The sequence below is a fragment of the Anser anser genome, assembly GCF_964211835.1.
Source record: "Anser anser genome assembly, chromosome: 8".
Taxonomy (NCBI): Eukaryota; Metazoa; Chordata; class Aves; order Anseriformes; family Anatidae; genus Anser; species Anser anser.
The window spans coordinates 15294351-15318453 of record NC_139728.1 but is presented as its reverse complement, the minus strand read 5'-3'; the positions used below and the strand labels follow the sequence as shown (position 1 = coordinate 15318453).

General features: G+C 42.2%; 2 protein-coding genes across 10 annotated transcripts in view; one reads left to right on the top strand and one right to left on the bottom strand.

Annotated features, from left to right (window-relative positions):
• SWT1 (SWT1 RNA endoribonuclease homolog) overlaps positions 1 to 5576 on the top strand; it is a 42707-nt gene extending 37131 nt beyond the window's left edge. For 3 of the 5 annotated variants that reach the window (XM_083847074.1, XM_083847077.1, XM_083847075.1), the window contains exon 19: positions 3469 to 4202. In XM_083847074.1, the coding sequence (XP_083703200.1) occupies positions 3469 to 3667 (199 nt within the window). In that variant the 3' untranslated portion in view covers positions 3668 to 4202. The other 2 variants (XR_014587615.1, XM_083847076.1) reach the window with 1 other exon arrangement.
• Positions 5577 to 6570: 994 nt separating this feature from the next.
• IVNS1ABP (influenza virus NS1A binding protein) lies at positions 6571 to 24016 on the bottom strand. Of its 5 annotated transcripts, none has more exons than XM_083847111.1 (15): positions 23769 to 24016; positions 17483 to 17730; positions 15998 to 16124; positions 15514 to 15683; positions 15353 to 15428; positions 14455 to 14628; positions 13899 to 14024; positions 12406 to 12513; positions 10143 to 10269; positions 9629 to 9853; positions 9407 to 9528; positions 9108 to 9234; positions 8896 to 9027; positions 8573 to 8746; positions 6571 to 8037 (listed from the first exon to the last, which is right to left on the bottom strand). In XM_083847111.1, the coding sequence occupies exons 3-15, from the start codon at positions 16106 to 16108 to the stop codon at positions 7784 to 7786; spliced, it is 1926 nt and encodes a 641-aa protein (XP_083703237.1). In that variant the 5' UTR covers positions 16109 to 16124; positions 17483 to 17730; positions 23769 to 24016; the 3' UTR covers positions 6571 to 7783. The 5 variants fall into 5 exon arrangements, with proteins under 5 accessions (XP_083703237.1, XP_083703239.1, XP_083703240.1 ...); XM_083847113.1 differs by having other exon boundaries at positions 15998 to 16120; positions 23769 to 24015; XM_083847114.1 differs by lacking the exon at positions 23769 to 24016 and adding an exon at positions 23532 to 23735.
• Between the last annotated feature and the right edge of the window lie 87 nt (positions 24017 to 24103).

Here is a 24103-nt window from a genome sequence, read left to right as displayed (position 1 = left end):
TGGACATTGTTGTCAATGTCTGTGTAAAATCTACGGTGTTACTGCCTTGGGTGTTGTGCTACGGGTATCGAGGAAACTCCAGTCTCTTGACGTTTGAAAGGTGTCCCCAGGTCCGTACTTTGTCAGAGGGCCCAAAAACGTGGAGAGTTTTTGTGATTTCTGTCTGCCACAGGAGGTTTCATGGCCAAAAAGATGTTCTCAGCAGAACTTTGGTTTCTGTGATGAGTGGTGCTACAGGGTGAGGGGGATGTTTTTGTTATCTAGAGGTTACAAGCTTTGAAAACATACAAAGTTAATCCACAGGATTTTAGAATCCCTCTTATGCCTAAGTCTTGTTGTCAGTTACTGCAGGAATGAAGCTAGGTGCTATTACAGACGGGAAATAAAACATAACTCCACCCAATAAACGTGGGATGGTAAATGAACTTTTAAAAGGACTCAGTTAAAAGGAGGTGTTCCAAGAGCAAAAGCACAGGATGGAGGCTGCTTTAAGGCAGGCTGAATTACTCGGGCTTCAGCAGAAGTTCCTGAACAAAGTGTTTCCCCAGTGTCAATTACCAGTGAGCATTTTTACTTCAGCCTGGCCCCTGAAGGAGGTGGCTTAGTGCAGGATACTTGTACTGTGACTGTTCCTTTCTTGGGATAAACCCAAGATGCTCTCTTCTTGAGATTTTGACCCAAAGTATTTCTTCTTATCTGGAGAAGAAAAGGGCTTGTTAGATAGCCACAGCTACATGCACAGGTCTCACTGCTTCCCTGTCTCTGCGTGGTGCTACAGGCTTTGGTATCACAGCAGCCTTTAGAAGATGCCAGCCCAGGTCTTTACGATATAAAGATCCGGATCTTAAAGACATAAATGTAACAAAGGTCTGACCCTTCCCCAGACATCTAGTTGTTGCCATTTTTTGTGGTTTCAACAAATCAACAGTACAGGTTTTTCCAGTAAGACACCAGGAACTTCTGTGTAACTTTTTTTTTTTTTTGACTGAGCCTCCCTACCAGTTGCCTAATAGATTCCAGTCTTCCTCTTACAGATCTGAGCAGTGCTGATGCGAGAGCTCTGCTGTTCTGTTTGTTTTTCCTGTTGCTGCTTCACTTATAGTGGTAGAGATGTGGTGAAAGCCGGGTGGGGGGGGCAGAGAGAGAAAGCAAAGCTTTTCGTAACATGACAAAAATCCCATTGGAGTGAAGCTTTTTCCCTCCGAATAGTGGGAACATAGCACAGCCCTGAGCTGCTTCAGCAGAAGAACCGGGTAGATGGAGAGGAGTTTATGCAAAGCCCTTATTCTTTCTCCCTCCCTTCCGGCTCAGCTGTGCCCTGGGGGGAGCAGAGGTGCTGGATGGCAGGAAGATTTCAGAGGGGTCACTCGTTTCTGTGGCAAGCAGCTAATGCGGAGACTCAGAGTCTCTAGGTTGCTCCCTAAGGCTTTGGAGTTTTCCCTGCGGAGGGGCTGGTAGCAGTTCGTGTCGACAGACAATGAATCGATGTGGAGGCGTTCCTTCGCACGATGAAGGCGTACCCAGACTCATCAAATGTCCCCAGCTACCGCGGGCTCTGCAAACCACGGCCCCAGCCGTCCCCGTGAAACTTCCCCCGCCTCCTGAACGTTGGTCCCGGTCCTGCAGGCGCCCTGCCACGTTCGCCGCCCTCACGCTGCCATCGCCACTCTGAGCGGGGTCTCCAGCAGTTCCGTGCCCTGCTGCGTTCGCCACCCCTTGGGACGGGCCTGGTGGTCTGCTGGAAGGTATTTGCCGTCCGCCATCCACCACTGTGTTTTGGAAGGCGCAGAAACACCCTCTCTCGACCCACTTAAAATTATTTCAGGCGGGAACTGCGGTAATTACATGTGGGCTAAAATGCTGCACTGTTCCGCGGTGTAAATCCTGTGCTAGTATCATGCAATTTACCATTTTAGCCATTGCACAGCGGCTGCTAGAATAACGTAGGGGAGATTTTAATTAGATACGGGTGACTTATTACCCATGTCTCAGCTGAGGTGTTTCTCCGTGCCAGTTTTTAAGAACTCCTCTCTAAAGACTGTTGAGGCGCTTGCAGCATTGGAGAGGTTGGGCCTGGCGACGGAGCTCCTTTGGCTGGAGGATGGGTGGTCGTCAGCGCGGCTCTGCCAGTGCTGGGCGTTATGTCCAGAGAAATGCTCTTTGTTTTAACCGCTCTTCAGTCGTCTGCGCTGGCGGGCTGATCCTCCAGCCTTAAGTGACCTGTGAGAATGAAAAGTGCTGGGGGTATGGTGCATATCCTTCTAACTGCATCCCTTAGTTTGAATTGTATTTTTTCTATATATATATATATATACACATACACGTGTATGTGTTTTATAAGTTGATCAAGTGAAAGAAAACCTACCAGATCTAGCTGATGGGAATAAAATCTGCATGGATACAGCCATGGAGAAAAGTAAAGTGTGTAAATTTGTGCTTGGCATGGTTTAAAAAGGAAAAAGATTTAAGAGGCTGGTCTGGTAGCCCTCAGGCTGCACTCGTGATTTAACCCTGCTTTTAAGGAGAGTCTTTTAAATGTTCTTTCCAGCAAGTATCTTGGAAAACCAAAGCTGCAGAATGTTTTTTGTGTAAGCAGGTTTAGGTTTCTCTTTCGAAACAAAGGTCTATTAAATAATCAGTCTCTGTAGTCAAGAGATTTATTGCGTGTGTAAATATGCAAACATAAGAGCGATGGTTTGAATTGTACCTACCATTATAAAATCCCTGTTCTGTCAAGAAAGCTGATGAAAGTGGCCTTTCAACTGATTATTTTTTTAAACTACCTTTGTGTATTACAATGAAAAGCAAAACATCCAAAGCAGCTCTGCCACTTTGCTGTGTTGCTGTTTGGCTTTTTTAAGGTATTTGTGTAAAATCCTTGTTTTTAGCAGCTTTAAGGCAAAAGTTACAGCTGTTCCTTGCGTTTTATGGAAATTGCCTCTACAATTATATAGATCACAACTGCGTAGTTTGTCTTTTGCAATATCCTTTTCTAGTTAAAAATGGTAGTAAATTGTATTTCCTTTGAGTAAGGACAGCAGGTTTCAAGCTGTGCAGCCACTGTCTTGGTAGGCAAGCAGCACCTTGCGGTGGCTGCTCTGGCTCAGAAGTTACATTTGTCTGCAAATACTGGCAGTTACCCAGCAGATAATGTGGGGGAGTGGCTGCATCAGTAACTTGTGTGTAGACGCGTGGATTTTTTTTTTTACCAACTAATTCCAAGTTTGGAGACAAAAACAAGAACAGGTATTTTGGCAAGTTTACAGCTTAGAGAAAAGGCAAAGTGTGCAGGAAAAAACCCTCAAACCATGTGAGGAGGTACAAGTGCTGCAGACCTGTGGTGGTTCGGTGTCTGCAGGTTGACTTTTAGGAAGTGAGACATGGGGAAAGAATGTCCTGGCTCCGGTCATTTTGCCAGTGCTTACTTAAGCACTCTGAAGATGGAAGGTTTGTTGTGCTTTCTTTCAGAGGAACCACTGACATTGGGAAGGTTTTCACGTGCCAAGCTACTATTTCAAAATCCATCACTGTCTGCCAGCCTGCCCTGTGTTCCAAACCAGACTTTGGGCTTTTCAGACTCCAGAAAATATTTCTTATATTTAACTTCTACGAGCACAAGCTTATAAAAGTGTCTCTTCTTCTGTGTTGGTGGCGCTCCAGGGATTAGCAGAAAAAATACAGATGTCAGGCAAGTGCGAGAGCCACAGGACCTTCTGTACCCACTAGAGATTGAAGTTAAATTTTCCACATGCCTAAAATGCGGATCTCTGTAACATAACTGTGGGTGGAACTTGGTTCTGTCTGCGGGCCAGAGATGTACAGGAACTGCAGAGCTGAACTGCAGCTAAACACCTTCTGTGAAAAGTGGCAAAATTTGGTGTTAGTTGAAGGCTTGGTTTGTGTTGAGGTTGAAATAGTGTTTGCTGTGTGCCTTTTAGGCTGTTGCATTTTAAAGGTTTCATTGCAGGATACAGCTGGGAGCATGTAATGGTTAGCTGGCTCTGCAATAAGCTTACTTTATTTTTACAGCAAAAGATTAACATCTGGATTTCCAGAGGTACAGAATGTTCTCTGCTTTTGACAGTGTTAACGCACAGTATTAGAATCCGTTGGAATTCTGTTTTAAAGCAATATGCTGAAATGTTCCTGTCTATAAAATGGGATCCACTGTGTCCCGATAACCTGGGTTTGTATCTTTTCATCTCTAGAGAAAGACTGGAAGTTGGATGTTGCCAACTGGCCCAGCTGGAGCACACTATTAAGCAGTGCAACGCATCTGCTCACATGGAAGCAAAGAACAGGGGCTGGCTGTGACACTTGACTCAAGGTGTGGAGCTGTGCTTCTCACCCCCCTTTGTTTGCTTTGCCCACATGAAGTCCTGCTCCTCAGGGGCGTGGTGGGAGGGAAGGGAATATTCACGGAGCCAAAAAAACCTGCCTTCTTCTTTCTCAATGGTGCCGTTTTATATTTGAGTTGAAGGGAAAACAAAAACAAGTTATACATGTATAACATTAAATGTCAGAATTTCTGCCAGTTGCAAGCTAGTAGAATTTTCTGGCTCAAGTGAGGGTCTCTGGATCGATACAACAAAATTTTGGGACACACCAAGATGTGCTGGACTGGTGTGCTAAATGCTAGAAGTTTGTGTTGGAAGTCAGAGCTGTTACTAATGGTTATATGGTTATACAGAAAAATAAGGGTAAGGTTTTTATTTCTCCTGACACTCTGGAAGTGAACAGTGTGGGGAAAAAAGGGTTTTGTGATATCTAGGCTCTGAAAAGACTGAAGGACAGCAGTTGACTACAAAGCCAGATGCCCATGATGCTTACACTCCTACAGACATGAAGGACTAAAACACAGATGCAGTATGTGTCCTATGTACTGCACTACATAAGGCTGAAAGGAGGATATAGAATGAGGAAAGAAATGGATTAATGCTTGTTTTATTTAAAAACAAACAGACAAAACACACACACCACAACTCATCTAAGTGTTTGTCCTGAACCTCTTTTTAAGTACTTTTGTCAGAATACTCAGTATGACCTTTTCCAATGAAAACTCCGGGCTGTTAACAGCAGTGAAACCAGGATCATTTGTAATTAAGCATGTGAAATATGCTTTAAAAAAAAAGTATTAAGTTCAGAAGACAGTGGCATTTTTCCTTTGTTAAAATAGCCACTTAAATCTTGATGCAGTGGAAACTTGCTAGAAAAAAATCTTTTGGTAAATTCCTCATCCTTCTGTCATCTTTTCTTGTAAAGACGCAAGCATTTTTTCCTCTGTGTTACACACAGTGACTTGCCTCTGCTCTTCAGGTGACATCTCTCGTTGAATGTGTTGTATGTTGCTTTCTAAAACTGCTTTAAGTCAACAAAACTTTCTAACAGCCATTTTCAATGCTGCTGTGGCCTTTAAAGCTACCTCTTTTATGTATGTATTTGTATAGAGATGAGATGACCAGTAAAGTTCTAGAAGTGTTTATTTTGATATTAACTTTTGGATGTATTTGTAAAAAATCTTTATTGTAAGAAAAAAAATCTAATTTATTGTTATAATAAATGACAGTTAATTCTGATAATGTTGCTTTGACGAGCTTTATTTTCACTCTATTTGCTTAGCTGCTGTGGATGCAAGTTTAATGCAGTTCTCTTCCCTGATTTGAAGTGCCTAGTGCTAAGTAGCTTGCAAAAGTAACTATCAGAGCAAAATTCTTATTGGGGATATTTCCATTGACGCTGTTATCCCACAGTTGTGGGTAAGATGCTGTGTTCAGATAATCTTATTTGGCAGTTTGTACCATATACATAGGAAATTAGACCCACTTACGCACATCACATTTTTCTGCCTTAGCTCATGTCTACTTTTGATAAACTTCAGGGGAGAGAGTTGACAGATTAAGACACTATTCAGCTTTTTTCTTATAAAGACTCTTCCTGTGAGAACACACCCAGTTTTACAGCTTGGCCTAATCAGTAACTCCTGGGTCTTGTTTTTCTGCTCTGCTGTCCAGCTGTAGTATGCTGCTGATGCATTACACGGTGTCAAGTAGAAACATGCTGTAGCAGAAGCCTGTTCCTAGCGGTAGCATCAGTCAGCTGTTACCTTGTTGAGAGGTGAATCAAATCATCGAGTTCAGAATGGCATGGGGACAGAAATGAGCACCACCATGGGTGCAGCTTTATTTCCTATACCTACGCTTAGGAACACACCTAAATGAAGTTTCTTGAAATGATTCAGACACAGGCCCAGTTTCTCATCTCACCTTCAGTACCCCCCCACTTCAATTCGCATGGCCCCTAGGAGCAACACTTTCTCCAACCCAGGGGCGGTAGCTGGATGTGGTGAGCCAGGCCTTGGTGTCTGCACCATGAGCTCAGGGATCTCAGACCACAGGCAGGTGGGGTACACAGCCCTTCACCCCCCTAAGGCTGAGCTGCAGCAGTTCAGTTAAATGTCCTAGGTTGCTTGCCTGACGCCTATATCCATCTGAAACTCCCCTTTCAGTGGCGTACGTTGTTTGTAAACTGTTTCGTTAAAGAAAGGAACACCAAGACACAGCACACGAAGCCTGTGGTGCAAGGATTTCCCAAAAGGTACCTTTAATGTGTTTGCACGAGCAGCAAGCAGTTAAGTGCTAGTTTTGGCACCAGGAGTTTAGATGTGCAGCACTACACCTTCGACACCAAGTCATCCAAACCAACATTTTATCCATATGAATAGAGAAAGTGAACTAAAACATAGCACTATGAGTACATATGAAGTCAAGTTATCGGTGTTCTATCACATTTTCAGTTTGTAATATTAGAAAAATAAACTTAAAACAGTTACTAATCAGATGAATACATTTCCATTGCCAACTTGGAAGAGTTTAAAAAACATGAGAAAAACCCCACACTTAAGTTTGTTTTACAAATGTTAGGTCAACCCTAGTAACAAAACTGCTGTACAGAAAGCACCCTCTACATTTTTGTCAAAATATTTGGAGCCAAAATAATTTTCCCATGCTAGAAAGTCACAGCTATGTTATGTTCAGAAACTCCATTTGGATCTAATGAAAGTGTTGCATACTAAGTTGCAATATTGTAGCAGAGGCAAAAGCTCAGAAGCTCAACTACAGTGGTAAATCGCAGTCCCACTCAGTCTCTATGAACTCCAAGGTTGTCTTTTTGCTTCAATAACCATTTATCTGCCGTTTTCATTTCAACAGATAAAATACTCCGTTGAGTATATAAAAACTGTTATAAAAAGGCAATCATAAAAGATAAGGTATTGGCAGGCATGTCAGCTTTTTTAATAAAAAAAATAGCCATTATATCTATTTAAATAAGGCTTCTTGTTACAGATTGTTCCAGTTACTGAAGAAAACAAGGCCTGATGAAAAAACGATCCCCCATAAACCTTACACTTCCTGCCCCAAGAACACATTGTACAGAAAAGAAAACATCATTTAATGTGCAAAGTGACAAAAACAAACACTGGGGGAAGCTCCTGAAATGATACGCTCCATCTAGTTTCTCTTGCAATATCGTCAAAGTCTTAAAAAAAAAACAAAACAAAAAAACCCCACCACCCTGAAACAAAGTTCTAAAATACACAAAAAACCCTTCATCTTGATATTCTTTCCAAAACAAATATGTACAGCACATTAATATGCAATATGCAAAAGCTCTGTGTTGCTGTTGGCAACATCTATGCCCTCCCCAACCCTATTCACAAGTGTACCTCTACTAAAACACAATTACATCACTAAGCCTGTTAGTTTGAAAAGGGAATTTAATTCACCTAAAACTTGTAAAGTTTTGTGTAGGGGCTCCATTCATTTGATTCTGGATTGTAGACTTCAATTGTGTTCAGGAATTCGTTGCCATCAAATCCCCCAACTGCATAAATAGTGTTTGCCACCGTCGTGATGCCGGCATTGCTTCTCGGAGTAGTCATATTTCCCATCATCTTCCACTCATTTTTAGCAGGGTCATACATCTCCACACAGCTCACCGCATGAGAGCCATCAAAGCCTCCACCAACAAAGAGTTTTCCTATGAAAAAGAGATAAAATGGGTGTTTCACTGCTAAGCACCCTCCATACTTCCAAACACAGCCTTCCTTTCCCGGAAGACCAAGCCAGAGCGAAGGAACATAAGGGTTTCCTGGCAGAAACTTGCTTTTTTTTAGGTTCTGGAGTCACAGCACAGACCTGCTGAGCTCTTCTGATCATTAGGGCTGATTGGTCTGAAATAATTTCCAAAGCCCAAATTCAAACAGGTGCAGTTCTGGAAGCTGCAAGGGTGATGTTGGGGGGGGTGGGGGGTGCGGGGGAGGAAGAAAAAAAAAGAGAAAAGAAAAAAGAGAAAAAAAGAAAAAAGGGCTGGGGGAGATGCTCCCAAAGTCAGAGCTTTTCATTTTTCTGGTTAGTTTTTAAGTAATTGAAGGCATAAACCAAGTTCTTCCAGTATTTTTCCCTCCCTTTATTAGAATACAAAGGAATAGACACCTTTGTGTTCTACTTTCACTGTAGCTCAACATGAAAAATTCATTAAGCATAAGAGGCTGCATAAGACTGCAGGAGCCTACCATCGTGAACAGCCACTCCAGCTCCCCGTCGAGCCATGTTCATGGGTGCGATCAGAGTCCAGGTATTGTTCTCTGGATTGTAACGCTCCACGCTGCTCAGGCAGTTCCACGATTCTGCTCCCCCAATTATGTACAAATACCCGCCGAGCTCGCACACTGCAGACTGATGTCTCCCTGCAACCAAACACCACGAGTTACAGAGCAGCACGGACGCAGCGCACTAACAGCTTGCCACAGCAGCTGAAACTTAACCAGCTTTTTTGTTTAAAATCCATGGTTTTGCAACTGCAAAACCTCCCTCCCAAATTGCACAGCAGACTTACGGACGTTAAGTGGAGCACAACTTGTCCACGATTTTGTCAGAGGATCAAACACATCACAGTTCTTAAGTCCCTTTTGGCCATAAGGATCTGAACCACCAACAATGTAAAGTTTTTCATTCAGGGCACATACTCCTATTCATATAGGAAAGAATAATAAGTAAGCTAATAAATTAATAAAGAAAATAACAGTTGATCAGCTGCAGAGGTGTTACCTGCATTGCAACGATTGGTTCTCAGTTCCGGAACAGGAGTCCAGTCATCTATTTCTGGCTCATACATTTCTCCACAGCTCAAGTCATCCGAGTGGCCATTTGACCCACCCACGACATACAGCTGCCCCTAAATGGAAAAAATGAGTACCTTTCACATACAAGTGGTCAACTCAAAACGTTACCACTTTAGTAACCTTCTAAATTCAATTAAGCAACTTGTATTACTGTTTTATAAGGTTTCCAATATTCATCCCACCTATGTTTACATAATCTCAACATATCATCTGATCTCCACACACCATTAAAACTGCCATCTGGAACCGAGCTCTCGGCGTTCTCATAGGCGCAATGAAAGTCCAAGCGTCCTTCTGCGGATCATAGCATTCCACTGTGCGCAAGCATTCCTCTCTGTTATATCCACCTAAAATCAAAAGGTTAAATGGTATCAAACTTCCAAAGACCAACTGCACCCCTTCCAAATTGAGCAAGCTGTTCTAAAGAACTGTTACTACTTCTCTTACCTGCAGCGATCAGCTTGCCGTTAAGTTCAGCTGTGCCCAATCCAGACCGAGCATACTGCATGGGAGACATGGGCTTCTCTATTACATCGTTTGGCTGAAGCTCAAAGCTCAGACTCTTCAGCAGTCGCGGCGTGCTGGTGGGAGAGCTCTGAGGGCTGTTGCGGCCATGCAGGAATATCACGCACAGCACGCCATCCAGAACAGCGAGACACAGGTAGGTATTACCTGTAAGTCAGGAGAACAGGAGAGAAGACTGATACGAATGACTTAGGACTTTCTGGGTCAAATTATACACACCACAGGATTTCTAATGGCCCTGTGGACACGGGATCGAAACATCGGTGATCCCAGCTTGGCCCCAGTTATTTTAGAAACACCCCACAAATTAGCGTATCATCAGTAAGAAAAAGTGCTGCTTAGAGATGTTGAAGGGAACCCTTGAGTGTGAGAGGTGGTGGGTACATAACACCAGATGCATCTTTTAGACAACTCCCCTGCCTCCTCAGATACTCACTGGAAGTTTTCTCTGAAGCAATGATTTTCCATTCATGTTTAGGACTCTGAACAGTAGCACTTGGAGAAAGACTTCCAGAGGAGCTGCTACTTATCTGCTTGTGATCATTCTCACGTGGTGGCTTCTTCTGCAAAATCAAAAGGCAGCTACAGAAACCTAGCCAGAGACTGCTCCTCTTTCTACCTTTGCTTCCCTGAGCTAATACATAACTATTCAAGAGAACACTTCAGCTACCACCTGCACAGAGCATCGTGTATAGCCCACCTACTGTTGCATACTCAACAACAGTTGCCAACACCACCCTACATCTTAGCTTGGTACTCATTTCATCCTCTGATTGCACCTTTGTACTGCTGGTGTATGACTAGAAATCATTTCAAATTCCTGGATGAGAATATGCATTACTAGCAGGTTTTTCAAGGCTAAGGAAAAACCTCCATCTACTTGGAAAAAAAAAGATTCACAAAGTAGAAGCCACACTTGAACTCTGCTTCTGGAACTTGAGTTAATTGTATAAAGCTGTTGGAAGTGAATTAACTATTCTCTTCATTCCCTGAAGACGAATTAATTTCAGTTCAGTTCCTCTCTGTGTTCAGATTAGCCGTTTCTTGGATTTTACTCCCTTGATACTTCCCACTAACAGGAGATTACTGCTCTCTTTTCTTCTTCAATTAAATTTATACTGTAGTTTACATTATTTTGCCAAAAAAGAAAAGCCAAAGTTTCACATTTCAGACACAGCTGGTCGGATTATGCAGGCTTTTTCTGAATCTGAAGAACCAAAAGGGAGGTTAAAATTCTATTTTTTTAAGAAGAGACATTATAACCACAGGACCAAAATTTACAGTGCCTGCACAGTTCCCTGGAGTCTGATTTCTATGGAAACTGTCATAAGATTTCCAGAACACACCATCTAACTCATAGATAACCTTACACAGAGTTTGACAGCTACACTCAGCTTTGCATGAAAACCAATTTATTTGTGGATAGCATTTTTGTTTCTGAATCTTCATTCAGTTAAGAGCTTATTCTTCTATCCTTAAACTACCTCAACAGTCACTGACATTGCAAACATCCATAATTCAGAAATTTTAAAGTTACTGACCCATTTTCCAGACCCATTGTCTGTGGGCTTTTGGTGTTCTCTCGACTGCCTGACTTTTCCAAAGGCTGGATGCAAATTTCTGAAATTGTTAATTCCAGTTATCAAAAAGGATTTAAAAAAGAAAAAGTTGAGGACTCTTTGGCCTCATTTCCGAAGAAGAAATTTTTGAAAGTTCACCTCTTAGCTTTTAACTACTATAAGGAATAGCATCCAAAGGTAGTGAAATCTGTGAAGGTTTACTAAGATGCATTACAACAAGAGGAATATTAGCTGGCTTCATTTTCATCTCTCTTCACTTCTAAAATCCACATTCCAAGATGGAAGTATTTTACGTAATCATTTGCTAAAAAATTTCAAGAAATGTATACTTGCACACATCACTTATGAATTAAAATACACATACTTTTAGCTCCATGAATTTAAATTATATTTGGATAAAGCAACTGACAATTTACATTTATTAGCTTTTGTTTATTTTTGTTTGTTTGTTTCTTAAATAGTCTCTATTGTCCTGAGCCACGTGTTTTTCAGGAGGTGAGATTCAGTACCATATTTGGCTGGCAGCTAAAAAAAAAAAAAAAAACTCAAAAAACACAAGACAGTCAAAGCATCAGCCCTCTCTGGCTCAGAAATTATTTTTAAATCTCTCTTGCACGCTACCAATACAGCTGAACAAAAGAAATGGATGCTGGCAGCTAAAAGCTTAGAACTTATGTCTGGAATCTTTTTCTGTGCCAAAATCTTAACAGATGCATAAGTCAGTCTCATGAACAGGAAAACTGCAAGCCAAGCAGTCGGTCCACGATTCTTTTCAGTCTCTTGGAGATGATTTCCTGGACATTTCTACTAAGCTACAACTAACCTGCTACAGCTGACTGCTTCTCTACCTTTTCCTCCTTCTAACAGCCCAAGATTTATTTAAAAGTCAAACCTAAAGCACTTAATTTTGCAAAGGCTCGCTTTGAGTCAGCCTGCTGATAAACTGACAGTAGAGTCTAAATCATTGCGTCCAGCAGTTTTAAGAAAGATATGCTTTCTTGTCATGTATTTCACCATTAAAGCTACTGCTGCTTCCTCTGCTACAGTATACAAGACTTCAGGTTGCTGTGAACTGCTCCAGTCTACCTGAGGTTACCTCGGACTCTCTGCAAGTTGTACCTGCACAAACTGAATGTGGTCATCATCACTGCCATACACCTCAGCCTGTCCATCTAGCAGATTTCCATCAAGCAGCTTGTGATCAGCTGAGTAGTACAGCGTTTGAACCTGCAAAAACAACAACAGAATACCCATGTGGCTACTGTCTCCATTATTACTTAGCTACAGGCAGATTACAAAAGGCAGTCGCCAGCATACTTCTCGTCATCTCATCTCAATCTAGCGGAATGACAAAACTAAAAGGAAGCAGATGTCATGGTGGCAATCTTCAAACATTGGATGAAGGTTCCTTACTTTCTCAGCTTGAAAGAAATCTTCGGTTTCCAAGGACTTCTACTGTTTTTTCCAGCACAGAAACATTAGACAAGCAAGAGGTACATTAATTTGCAGAATTACACAAATTCACAATCTCATGCAAGCATTTTTGTTATCCCCGCAAACAAGTTTTCTGCTCTGAAAAATACACATATTTATGTTGACCAGAAAGAGTTAAGGGAAGCCAACAGTGGACTCTAAAAGAAAGGTATGGGGATGAGGGGAGACAACACAAATTTAAGCTCTGGAAGAAACTGTTGTCCACGTCTAAACATCAGATGCAACTGCTTCAATGAAATGCATCTGAATTTCAACATGATCAAAGCTTAAAATTAGTTATTCCAAGAGGAAATATACACTCAAGAAGGTATGACAGTTATCAACATGTACTTTTGCCTATACAAGTGTTTCTGAAGATCTACCGTGCCTGTAGTAACAAACTGGGAAAATTTTGATGTTTGGTGTCTATTTCTAAAGCCCATTTTTTCCAGCCAATTAGAAATTTCGATTCCCCACCAATTTTTCCATTAAAAACTGCCCAGGCTACATCTAGCATTATTATTCATGAGTAAAGCCATTTAATAACACACAACTTTTAAAATAATATATCCTGTAAAGGAGTAAGTAAACACCATTAAATCATCATCATCGTTCTCTGCCCACAGCGGATTTTCTTAGGAGAACTGGGGCAGGACTGCTGCTTCTGTACGTGTCAATACACTTGAGGTTTCTTCTTGGTTCTTCAGCCTTGGTATCCTAGTTTTGTTAATAAACCTATGGGGAGATAAATCAATGGGGAGGAACAACCATTAGAAGCTTTTACCTACTTTGCATTTACAAGTAAAACCTGCAAAGGAAAACATCAAGAATCTACAGCAAGTTTCAGTACCACCTCCCCAGTTCTAAAGCAAGATACATGCCACTTTTGAGATTACTATACAGCACATAGTGAGCAAAAAAGGAAAGCGGAAGACCAGACTGAACAGTTCATTCAGCTCACCTGAACACCCCCCCAGTTTCTCAGCTTAGGGGTACCTACAGTAAAATTTAAATTCTTTAGGGTCATAGTTAAAAAAGTGGAAAAAAAAGAAAAAGGGATCATCCTTCATATTGATTTTTTCTATATTAAAAAAAAAAAAAAGAAAAAGATGGTTAATCCCATTTTCTTAAAGACTAACCTCTTCCATTAGATCTTCCAGGCTGTCTCCATTCTCCCAGATGCTGCGCTGTACCCAGTTGATTACCTTTGTGTACAATTTGCCATTGCTAGGTAGGCCAACATTGTCTTCAAGCATTACTTCAAGCTTGAAATAGAAGAAGAAGGGAAGTGAATTACTAGATGATTTACTCCACAGGTTTTACCCTTTTATTTGCAGCATACCGTACTTTACAGAGTGAGCATTACTCCTGCTTTTCACTGGAGCTAGAAGACAGCAGGAGCTTTCTACTGCACAAGCTCAAACTAGTAAGCCCATTGAAGTACAACTGCAGTTACGTTTTATTCTAGACAAGGATGACAGTGCACAGGCTCTACAGTCAAGTTGCACATTAGCATGAATATTATACAGAATGTTCATGTTGTTTTCTAAAACTCAGCATACTATGGCTTCCCTTTTGGGAGCAGGAAAACTTTACCTTTGTTCCTTGGATTACTTTTTGTAAAGGTGATTTTGTAACTCCCTTCACATTGCCTGCAGTCCCATAACAAAAGTAAGTCTACAAACTTCAGCTAACCTTTAACCGTGGAAGTTTGAGAAATTCCTCCTGTTCTGAAATCTGCAAAAGATGTTCCTGAATGTAGCCATCAATCTTGTTCAACAAACGTGAGTCTCCCATACAACTTGCAAAATTTCGGTAACAGATGCAGCTCTGAACGTCCATCTTGGAGAGCAAGTAGTCACCACAAACCTTTTAAAAAAGGAAGCTGCATCTTAATTTACATGATTCTTATATGTACAAATTATCCACCCCAACACACAGAAACAAATTTTTTTTAACTGCAGAACAGTGACTGTTTGTCTGTTGTCATCTCCCCACACTAGCTGCTGTAAATGAAATGTCGCCTTCCATAAGAATATGCATACATTAGAAGAACGTCCTACACATATAAAAGCTACTTACATATATGCGTTTCTTTGCAAACCTGCTCAAAACTGCCTACCTGCAATTAAGTGAAGATACAAATCCCAATTCCCTTGTCAAAGGTATCCCCATTTTCAGCAAGAGCAAGTATTTTGGAAACCAAGCTCAAAACTTACATTCCGCAGTGTGTGGGTTATTCCTTTTTCACATACCACTGCCACAGAGTTACAGAGCCAATTATGCCTCCCCCAAAACAACCAAGCACATCAGTGCTCCCATGAACCTTAAGGTAATTAACCAGCTAAGATTCATAAGCCATTTTACTTACACATGTGCACAAATAAAAATTTAGCTTCAGAGAGCCTTCAGCACAAAGATAACACAAACCAAAGCAATACATCCTGATGTCACTCAAATTAACACTATGCAAAAGCTTACCTGCTAAGCACTTTTTCCACAGAATCATTTTTTAGTCCCATTACCACCAAAAAGCATAACACTGTCTGACTGAGAAAACAGAACAGACCTCTGGAAGAGCTGAGAACTGTACCTGCTTAACTCTCTCCATCTTCAACTTCTTTGCTGCTGAGTATACATCTTTCACCAGTTCTTTATCAGCTTTTAACCTATTGAAGAAAGAAACATAACTTCATTACTTTGATTCTTTATAATTAAAACTTGCCCTCTCTCATTTCTCAGAAAAGTACTTACTGAGCAGTATAGGCATAGTTCAACAGAACTTCAACAGCATCTGGATTGAGATCATCGAATTTGACATGGGAAATTCCATGAGAATCACTATCACTATTGAAGATTTCAAACAGGTAGGGACTGCAGCAAGCCAGCACAGCTCTGTGCGCCAACATCTCATGTCCACACACCTTTATTTAAAAAACAGATAAAAAATCCACAGGGTTGTAAGATTTTCTTAAAAAATAGATTTATATTGTAACGCAGTATAAAGACCTTCCCAAGTGAATGGCCCCATTCAAATCAATTTATTAATCAATAAATTAATCAATACTGCCTTCAACTTACATCACCTGAAAAAACTCATTAGTGTTGTATGGTGCTTCTCTCAAAGTAGTATCTGCTTTCTTCTTTTAAATATGGATTTTCCAGAAAAAAAATATATAGTACTACAAAACAATGAAAAAACACATTCAACCATAATACTTGAGAGGAAAAAAGTTACCTGGAGTCGGACATCGCAGAACTGACCACTTTTACGTAAGGCATTTAGCTTGGCAACAGATGATTCGATGAAATTTTCATCTTCAAACATCAAATATCCATTAGGAATCATTTTGGAGTTGGTCTGGCTGAGAACAGAATGTGTATCATTTTCAGATATAACATTTTGCTTCCGTATAGAAGTACAATTAACACATCACTTGCAAACATTCATAAGAACTTTTTCAAAAAAACATCCACCTCAAAAAAAAAAAAAAAGAAAGAAAGAAACTACAAGAGTACTACTGCTGGTGACTATGTGTTAACAACAATACTTCGGATTGACCAGATTAATGATTTTTCAAAGTGAGATGCTCCACAACTTTTTTTTCTCCCTTTCAACTTCTCCACATCACTTCCGCAGGTACCAGCTCCAAAAACAGATGCTGAACCTGTGCTTGCTCTCTGTAAGCAAGTTGGAAACCTCTGGATTAGGCAAGAAGCCTTATTTCCCTCCACTTAAGATCAGATCTGGAAGATTCATTGCTATTTTCTGCTCACTGCATAAAATGTCATATTGACCAGATTTATTTCTGCACAGACCTAAAAAGCAGCTGCATCAAAAACTAAGAACTGAGAATTTAAAGTAAAAAGGGAAGTCAAATAGCCAGAGAAATTAAAAAAAAAATTGCTTGATTTTATGAGTGTAATGGCTGACATATTTCAGAATAGCTGAAAACTATAAAAGAAAACAGACAGATTGAAATATATTCTGTATCACCACCATGTATTTTAAGTCCTCATGAAGCTAAAGCAACTTCCCCTGAACATCTTACCCATATACAAACATGTCACCTCATGCAACTTGGACCAAGACTGGAAAAATAACTTCAGGAAACTATCTATCTTTTGAATTTGAAAGCTATTTTGTAAGTCATTTAACTGTCTTTTTTTTTATTTTTTTTATTTTTTTTTTAAACTAAGCACTTTAGAAAAAGTTCTCTTAAGAAATAGGAAGCTAACTAGGAGTACTAAAATATGACCCTGAGATGACATACTGAATTTGTCTCTCTCTCAAATCTTTGAGTTGCCAACATACGCAAAAGTAAAATTTCCTCAACAATTTTAGAGGAAATAATATGTGGAATGCTAGTAACATTATCAGCAATAAATTATATTTCCTTCTGAAATTTAAAAAAAAAGCAAAAGATTAAACAACCCCCCCAATAAAATACAAAATTGGAAATAAAGAAACAGTACAAAAATAATAGCAAGCTCCACACAAATAATTCTAGCTTTATTCCACTTGTTTTGCCTTCACTTAATACAGAAAGTATTTGACTGTAAACTGGCAACAGTCTTACTTCCAGATGTTTCTATTTGCATAGATTTTCAATTGTTACAATTTAAAATTAAAAGAAAAAAAAGAGGACAGGAAGTTTTTAAAGTCACAGAATTTCAGCAAAACTATTAATTATTGAATACACACCTACCAGTATTAACTTACCTAGCAAATATATTACTGTAAATTTTTAACTGGGAGGTCTTAAATTATTCCAATGGTATCCCTGTGTCAAAACAGAGCACTTCAGTTTCAGTATCCTCTGATAGGGAAGATGTTTGTTGAAATGCAAAAACAGACGTGTCTTTGCAGCCGCAGTATGGATTCCAAAACTATCAGGCTTGAAGATGATGTAATCAAGTCCTTAAGAGCTATAGACATGAATTTCTTCTGTGATAGTCATGCATCATAATCTGCAATAAAGAAATTATCAAGTAAGGACAATATATAATGCTACCACATATTTCTGGTGAAATTTAGTCTCCTAAAGTAGAAGTTCCTGACCCCTCAAAAACAAGTGTTCTAGACAAAGAGCGAACAACCTGAGAAATTCCATATTGACACCACTACATCCTCATGTCTAACAACAGGTGCACCATACCAATTCCTATGCACACAGAGACAAGATAGTAGCTACAGCAGTATTTAGAAAAAAAAAGTTAGAACAGCTGAATCCAATTTTCAGACAATTCCTTACCAATCCTGACTTTCAGCACTTCCTACCTATATCTAGATATTACTGCTTGCTTACACAAGACAAACTCTTAAGTAACAAAACAAAAACTACTAAACATATATAAAAAAAGAAGCCACTCCACATGCCTCCTACCTTTTGCTTTCCCTGTACTTGTCTACTTGTATCCTTCTTCTCCTAAATGCCTAAAATGGACCGAAGATGGATTAAGGACACGTCTGAAAGGACTGGGCATGTCTCCAGTCTTAGGTACTTCCAAAAAAACAACTATAAAGTCAGAAATTGTTGTTTTCTACGACAACCTCTTGGATAACAAGTCTCTTCACTACCCCCGAGCAGAACCCGTCAGCTGCAGCCAAGCCCCACGCTGGCACTGCAGCCCGGGGTAGCTTTGGTGGGATCCTTCGTGCGGGGGCTGTTTATGCCGGCCTTTTCGGGGAGGGGAGAAGAGGAGGAGGAGCAGCAGTGGGGAGGGAGCAGGCAACAACCACCCACTCTGGAACTTTCCATGACCCTGCTGCCGCCTCGGGAAAACATCGATCACTTCATCCACTTGAGTTCCCCGCTGCAGTTCCCAAGTGATATTTGTAGCTACAGGTTAAATGCCGTGCTGGGAATCAGGTTTCCTCAAAATAGGTGCAGCCCATTTCTCCTTGTCAAAACTTAAAAGTCACCTACAGAGCAGGCAGAAGAGCCCCGTGGCTCTCCTGCCCGGCCACAGCCAGGATCATTTTGTCAGGAATTGGCCCTCCTTCGGACTCCAAGCAGATCAGCAGCAGCTCAAGCACGGGACCGATTCTCCCGGGCAGCAGGGGGCATTATCCCACAGCACAGCAGCTCCCCAGGGGAAGAAACTGCTTCCATCCACCCCTATCAGCTTCCCGCAACCCTGAGGAGAGGCCGTGGCAGTCAGCAGACAGCCAGGTAGCCAGAATTAGTGTTAACTACATGTGGCCACTAGCAAAGGCACGAGCACGAGCACCCGCGCTCAAGCAGCAGCGGTGCCTGTCTGCCAAGCAGGGCCCCCAGCACGGGGGGCACCACGGCACCCCTACAGCTTCCCACAGCACGCTCTTGTCCCAGCACACTTTGCTGGGAGAAGAACCTCTGCACATTAAATGTATGCTGTTTTAAAATGATCCTACAGGCATGTTACAAAACTGAAACCAAACTCTATTTACCAAATATTATTCAACTGTAAGCGTTTGGAAGTCAATGCTTCTTGCCTTATTGGTACAGCAGGGAAAACATCTCCAGTTTCTAAAGCAAACAAGGAGTTTCACTTCTCAAAAACAAAGCAAACAACCTGGTGTCCACACTTCCCACGGAGATTCATCTCATTTGAAACATTCTCTTGTTCAAAGATGCAGAGATGCTATTTCAACACAAGCGTGGCAGTGAACTAGTTCAAAAAGAAGTTCTAAGAAAGTACCAGAAGTTGGGCTTCATCAAGACTATTTTCAAATGTACAAGAGTTACAGCCATGAGACCTCCGAGTTTGCAATTTCAGGTTTTAAACCTGCCTTCTCCCTCCCAGGGACCACCATCCAGCCACTGCTCACCTGCTCTGAGCTCCACAATTACCAAAGCAAATTAAATGTACATTGCTGCCATATCCAGACAAACAGGCTTCCAGCCTGCTTGCGCATCGCATTATGTACTCCCCTGTTCAATATTCACTGGAGTTGCTGCTAATTACCAGTGTCAAGGCTTTGGGTAGATTTCAAGTTACACGACAACTATTCAAATAATTTAAATTAAACGCCAGAACCATCCCCATTCTGTCTGCATCTCCAGGCATGTTCTGCCACATTCTGTTCTAACAGAACAACTTAATTTCATGGGCAGCGTTTCAACTTCGTCCTGCGTGCTCGCTTACAACCTTCAAGACCTATAAAGGGCATCCAAAATAACTCTGGACTTAAACAAAAGATCTGTCCTTCAAAGTGTTCCTTTGCACATGAATGAAAACCTCTGCATTTATGCACCTAGCAGTATTTTCTAATGTTTTCTAAGAGTTTGAACATCTAACTACTGCCACTAAGTTTTAGTACTGTTGTATGCAAACCACGGCTAATATTAGTATTCAAAAGTAGCATTAATGAATATGCTTGTGTTATTTGCATTCTGCATCCTTTCCGTTTTGGTACGCCAATGGCAGAACAATTGTTTTCATCAGTTAAAAATCAACAAAAAGCCAAGAATGACAACATTTGCTACTTCAAAAGTTATAAAAAGGTACTGCAAACAAATTCCTTTCTATGGTCACTTTGAAATTTAAGTAGCCCTTTAATTACCATTTTTTCTGATTTTTGCTTATATTCCCTTCTAGCTCACCATCAAGAACTGTCACCAGAACTATCAGCATTTTTTTTAATTATTATTTTAATTCTCCAGGATTTTTAATTTTTTTTAATCAAGTGCGACAGTCACAGATCACTGTAAGCTAGGTAAAGCATGAGGTCTCATACCACTGAAATTACTTTTCAAGCTCCATCAAAATGGAATCATTTTAAGACTTTAAAGCCACAGAACCAGCATTCCTGAGCAGGAACTGGGTATCTCCATTTGAGAAATTTTTTTCTTGAGAGAAGGCCTATTTCCTGCACACAGTTTTAAACCAAAGCAAGAAGCGAATGATCTGGGTTTGCATTGTAGTTTTTGCCTTAAGGATTCTGACTGGTGCTGAGCCTGGAGGCATCACCCCGCAGCCAGGAGCCAGCTCGAGGGCGCTAAGCACTCCCGTCGTGCTGCTGCAGCTGGGCAGAGGAACGCCACGACTCAGGTGCCTGCTTCTCGCTCGACTGAAACGTCACTGGGTTCCCGTAGCTGCAGTGCCCGAACACTTACCCACATGCACAGGCTGAGATCTCCATTTCCAGTGGTATATCTTCTTATGGAAGATTCACAGCTCAGATAAAATTTTCCACGATAAGTTCACTGCACTTAGCTGACTCCCAGAAGAGAAATTTTCTCCTCTTAAACTCATCTTGTCATTTCACTGCATATACACTTTAAGGTGCATTTTCGAAGAAGACTCATTTAAATAACAATGTCTTCTCATCTTTCACTACGCTCTCCTCTTACACCTATCTTGCAATGCAAACACTACTGAAATATGATTAGGTCAGGCAGTTAGAAGAGCAATTAAATGTCGTAATACATTTTACATTGTTGGTTGTGTTTAGTACTTACAATCCCCTCACGCAGAAAACATTCCAACATCAAAAATATTTTTAAAAGCCATTAAAGAAAACCTGCATTAAGATTACTGTTGAATTTCTCTGAGGTCTTAAACCCGTTGCCGTGACCTAGGACTGTCCTCTACAGAGCCACTTTTGGGGACAGCACGTGCTGCAGCCTCGGGTGAGGTACCAGGCCGGCAGGTCCCAGCGCTGAGGCTGCCCACGGCCAAACGCCACACGTGCTATTTATTTTTCCTCCCAGCTGAGAACTTGGGTCTAGTCCGGTGGTACTTCCATGTGCAGTACTTCAGTAAAAAATTAAAGTCGATGCTTTATGCCAATTTTGCACAAGATTTTTACCATATTAAGGTATTACCTCTTCAACTCAACACTAAACCAATGATTTTTCAGTTAATGTTTTAGTTTAGGAGATACTTTTAAAACTTTTGATTACAAGTTGATGCCTGTTGATAGAATGATTGACACTTGTTGATACAGTGGAACATAAATGGAATTTAACACCACATTTGGTGTTCCTAAATGTTTTCTGCTCGCTGAGGGCTTTCCTACTTTTCACAGCCTAGTTTAGAAGAAATGTAGGTCAGACCTATGAGTACTTGCAGTCCCTTACCCATATCATAATATAATATATTTTCATGTCTGGGTTTGCATTTGGGTAAAATACTATGGGCTAAAACATATACCAACATAATTTGCACCACCGAACAGACTCAACTTCTTTACACCAGTGATTTAATACAAGTAAAGACTCATAGATTATGTATCAACGTTGGTTTGCATATTTACTTTTTGGTTATTTTCCACTACACATTTAGTCTGGTTGGTAGATAACCTGTAAATGAAATTGTTGTGTTTTGCTGCAAATCAACCCACGCCATGCCCCATGTCCCCACAGTGAGGAGAAAGGGATAGAGCATTTGCTACCACCAGTTAGGGACTGAAGCGAAAGGAGAAAGTACTATGGACGTTTTCCAACACCTTTTACATGTAGTCCAAGAAAATGCAATACTTGGACTGCATTACAGAGAGCAAGGCTACAGAGCTCTGTATACACAAACGTGTCCTTGAAGACCTAGAAAAATTTACAAGAAGCAGGTTTTGTGCTAGAATGTTACTGCTCCTTTGACTACAACTCAGCTGCAACACACCAGCTGCCCAGTTAGGACTCATTTCCAGTGCTTTTCCGCCATGCTTCTGACATGCTCTCTTTCACTGTCTCATGTTCCTTTTTCCATACCAGTTCTGCACTTCCTCTTCTCCTTTTCCACCTCGTTAAAACTTTTTTGTTGTTGTTTTCATTGTCTTTGTCTACTTTCTGCCTCATACATAGTCTCTTAAAACCTGAACATTTCTCTCCCACCCCCCACCCCCATGGATTTCTACTAACACACTTCCTACAGTTCTTCAAATGTTTATCACACAACCAGCAAACTGTTTGGGTTTGTTTGTTTGTTGTCTCATCCCTCCCAGCTGGGCAGTTTTTGCCTTTAACACTCCCCACTTCTTAAACACTCAAACTGAGGAAAGAAATTATACCTATTTACAGTAGCTAAAGTACCATTTCCTAATTGGCATGTATTTGCTGACTGCTGCATCCTGTCTGTGCTCCAGGAGCTGGGTTTGTGGTGACAAAATCCACCTTCTAAAATTAAACCGATCTCACCATTGCAGCGGTACATCCTGCTTAGTTCCTTACTTTGTAGATCCCTGACGGAAAAGAATAAATGTGATGTCTACACACCCATCACTGAAGAAAAAAAAAAAATTCCCCTTCACAAACTGTGACGAATACGGAGAGAGTGATATGATACTGAATTTCCACTAGTCTGTCACCACTCGGCCTTGCTATCCTTCTTCCTTCGTAAGTAACTCGGATGCCTCGCCTCTCACTTTGTCAACATTTTTTCACCCTTCACAGAACTGCAACCAATTCGCTTTTTATGTTTCTGGGAGTCTTGGGAGCAGCACTGAAACTGCCGAGGCCGGGGTGTTCTCCGTCGTGAAAAGCCTCTGAGGCGTTCCGAGAGGCCGCCGGCCAGGCGGGCTTGCAGGCACACAGCCCTGCCGTGGCTCTCCCCCTCCCCTCCAGCGTTAACGCCCAGAGGGCCTCTGATTTATCGCCGGCCTCCAGCAGCACCGACGGGCCCGCAGCCCGCTCCCAGAAGCGATGCGGGTGTCGGGGGGGCCGTGCCCGTGCCAGCACCCCGCCCTCGGCCCTCGGCCCCCGGCCGCGACCCGCCGCGCGCCAGGCCCGGCCCCGGGCGCTCTCCTCGGGCGGCCGGGCTGAGGCTGAGGCGCGGGCCGGCGGCCTGACCTTGGGGCGCCGCCTGAGGGCGGATCACGCCTCTTCTCCTCGGCGCAACTTCGGGATTTGAGAAACGTTTCGAAAAAAGCAGAACGCCCCGGCCCCGGCCCCGGCCCCGGCCCCGGCCCCGGCCCCGCGGAGAGGCGCAGGGCTCCGCTCGCCCTGCCGGTCCGACGGCGCTGCCCGCCCCGCCCGCCGCCATGCCCCGCGCCGGGAACAAAGAGCCGCGGCCCCCCGCCGCCCCACCTGGTGCCTCTGAGCGCAGACGACGCCGTTCATATTGGGAGGCTCCAGGCTGCGGGGGAAGCCGAGGCGGAGACGCAGCCCCAGCCAGCCGGGAAGAGGGAGCGGAGCGAGGCGGCGGCGGAGGGACGGAGGGAGAAAGCGAGGGAGAAGGAAGGAGGCAGGCGGAGCGGAGCGGGAGCGCGGGCACAGCGCCGAGGACCCGCCGCCGGAGCAGGAAGAGCCCGCGGCGCCCTCCGCCTCCTGCGGGGCGGGCGGGAGGCGGCGCTGGGGCGGGCGGCATCGCGCCCTCCCGGCCTCCGCCCTCCTTCCTGCCCTCCATCCCTCCGTCCTTCCCA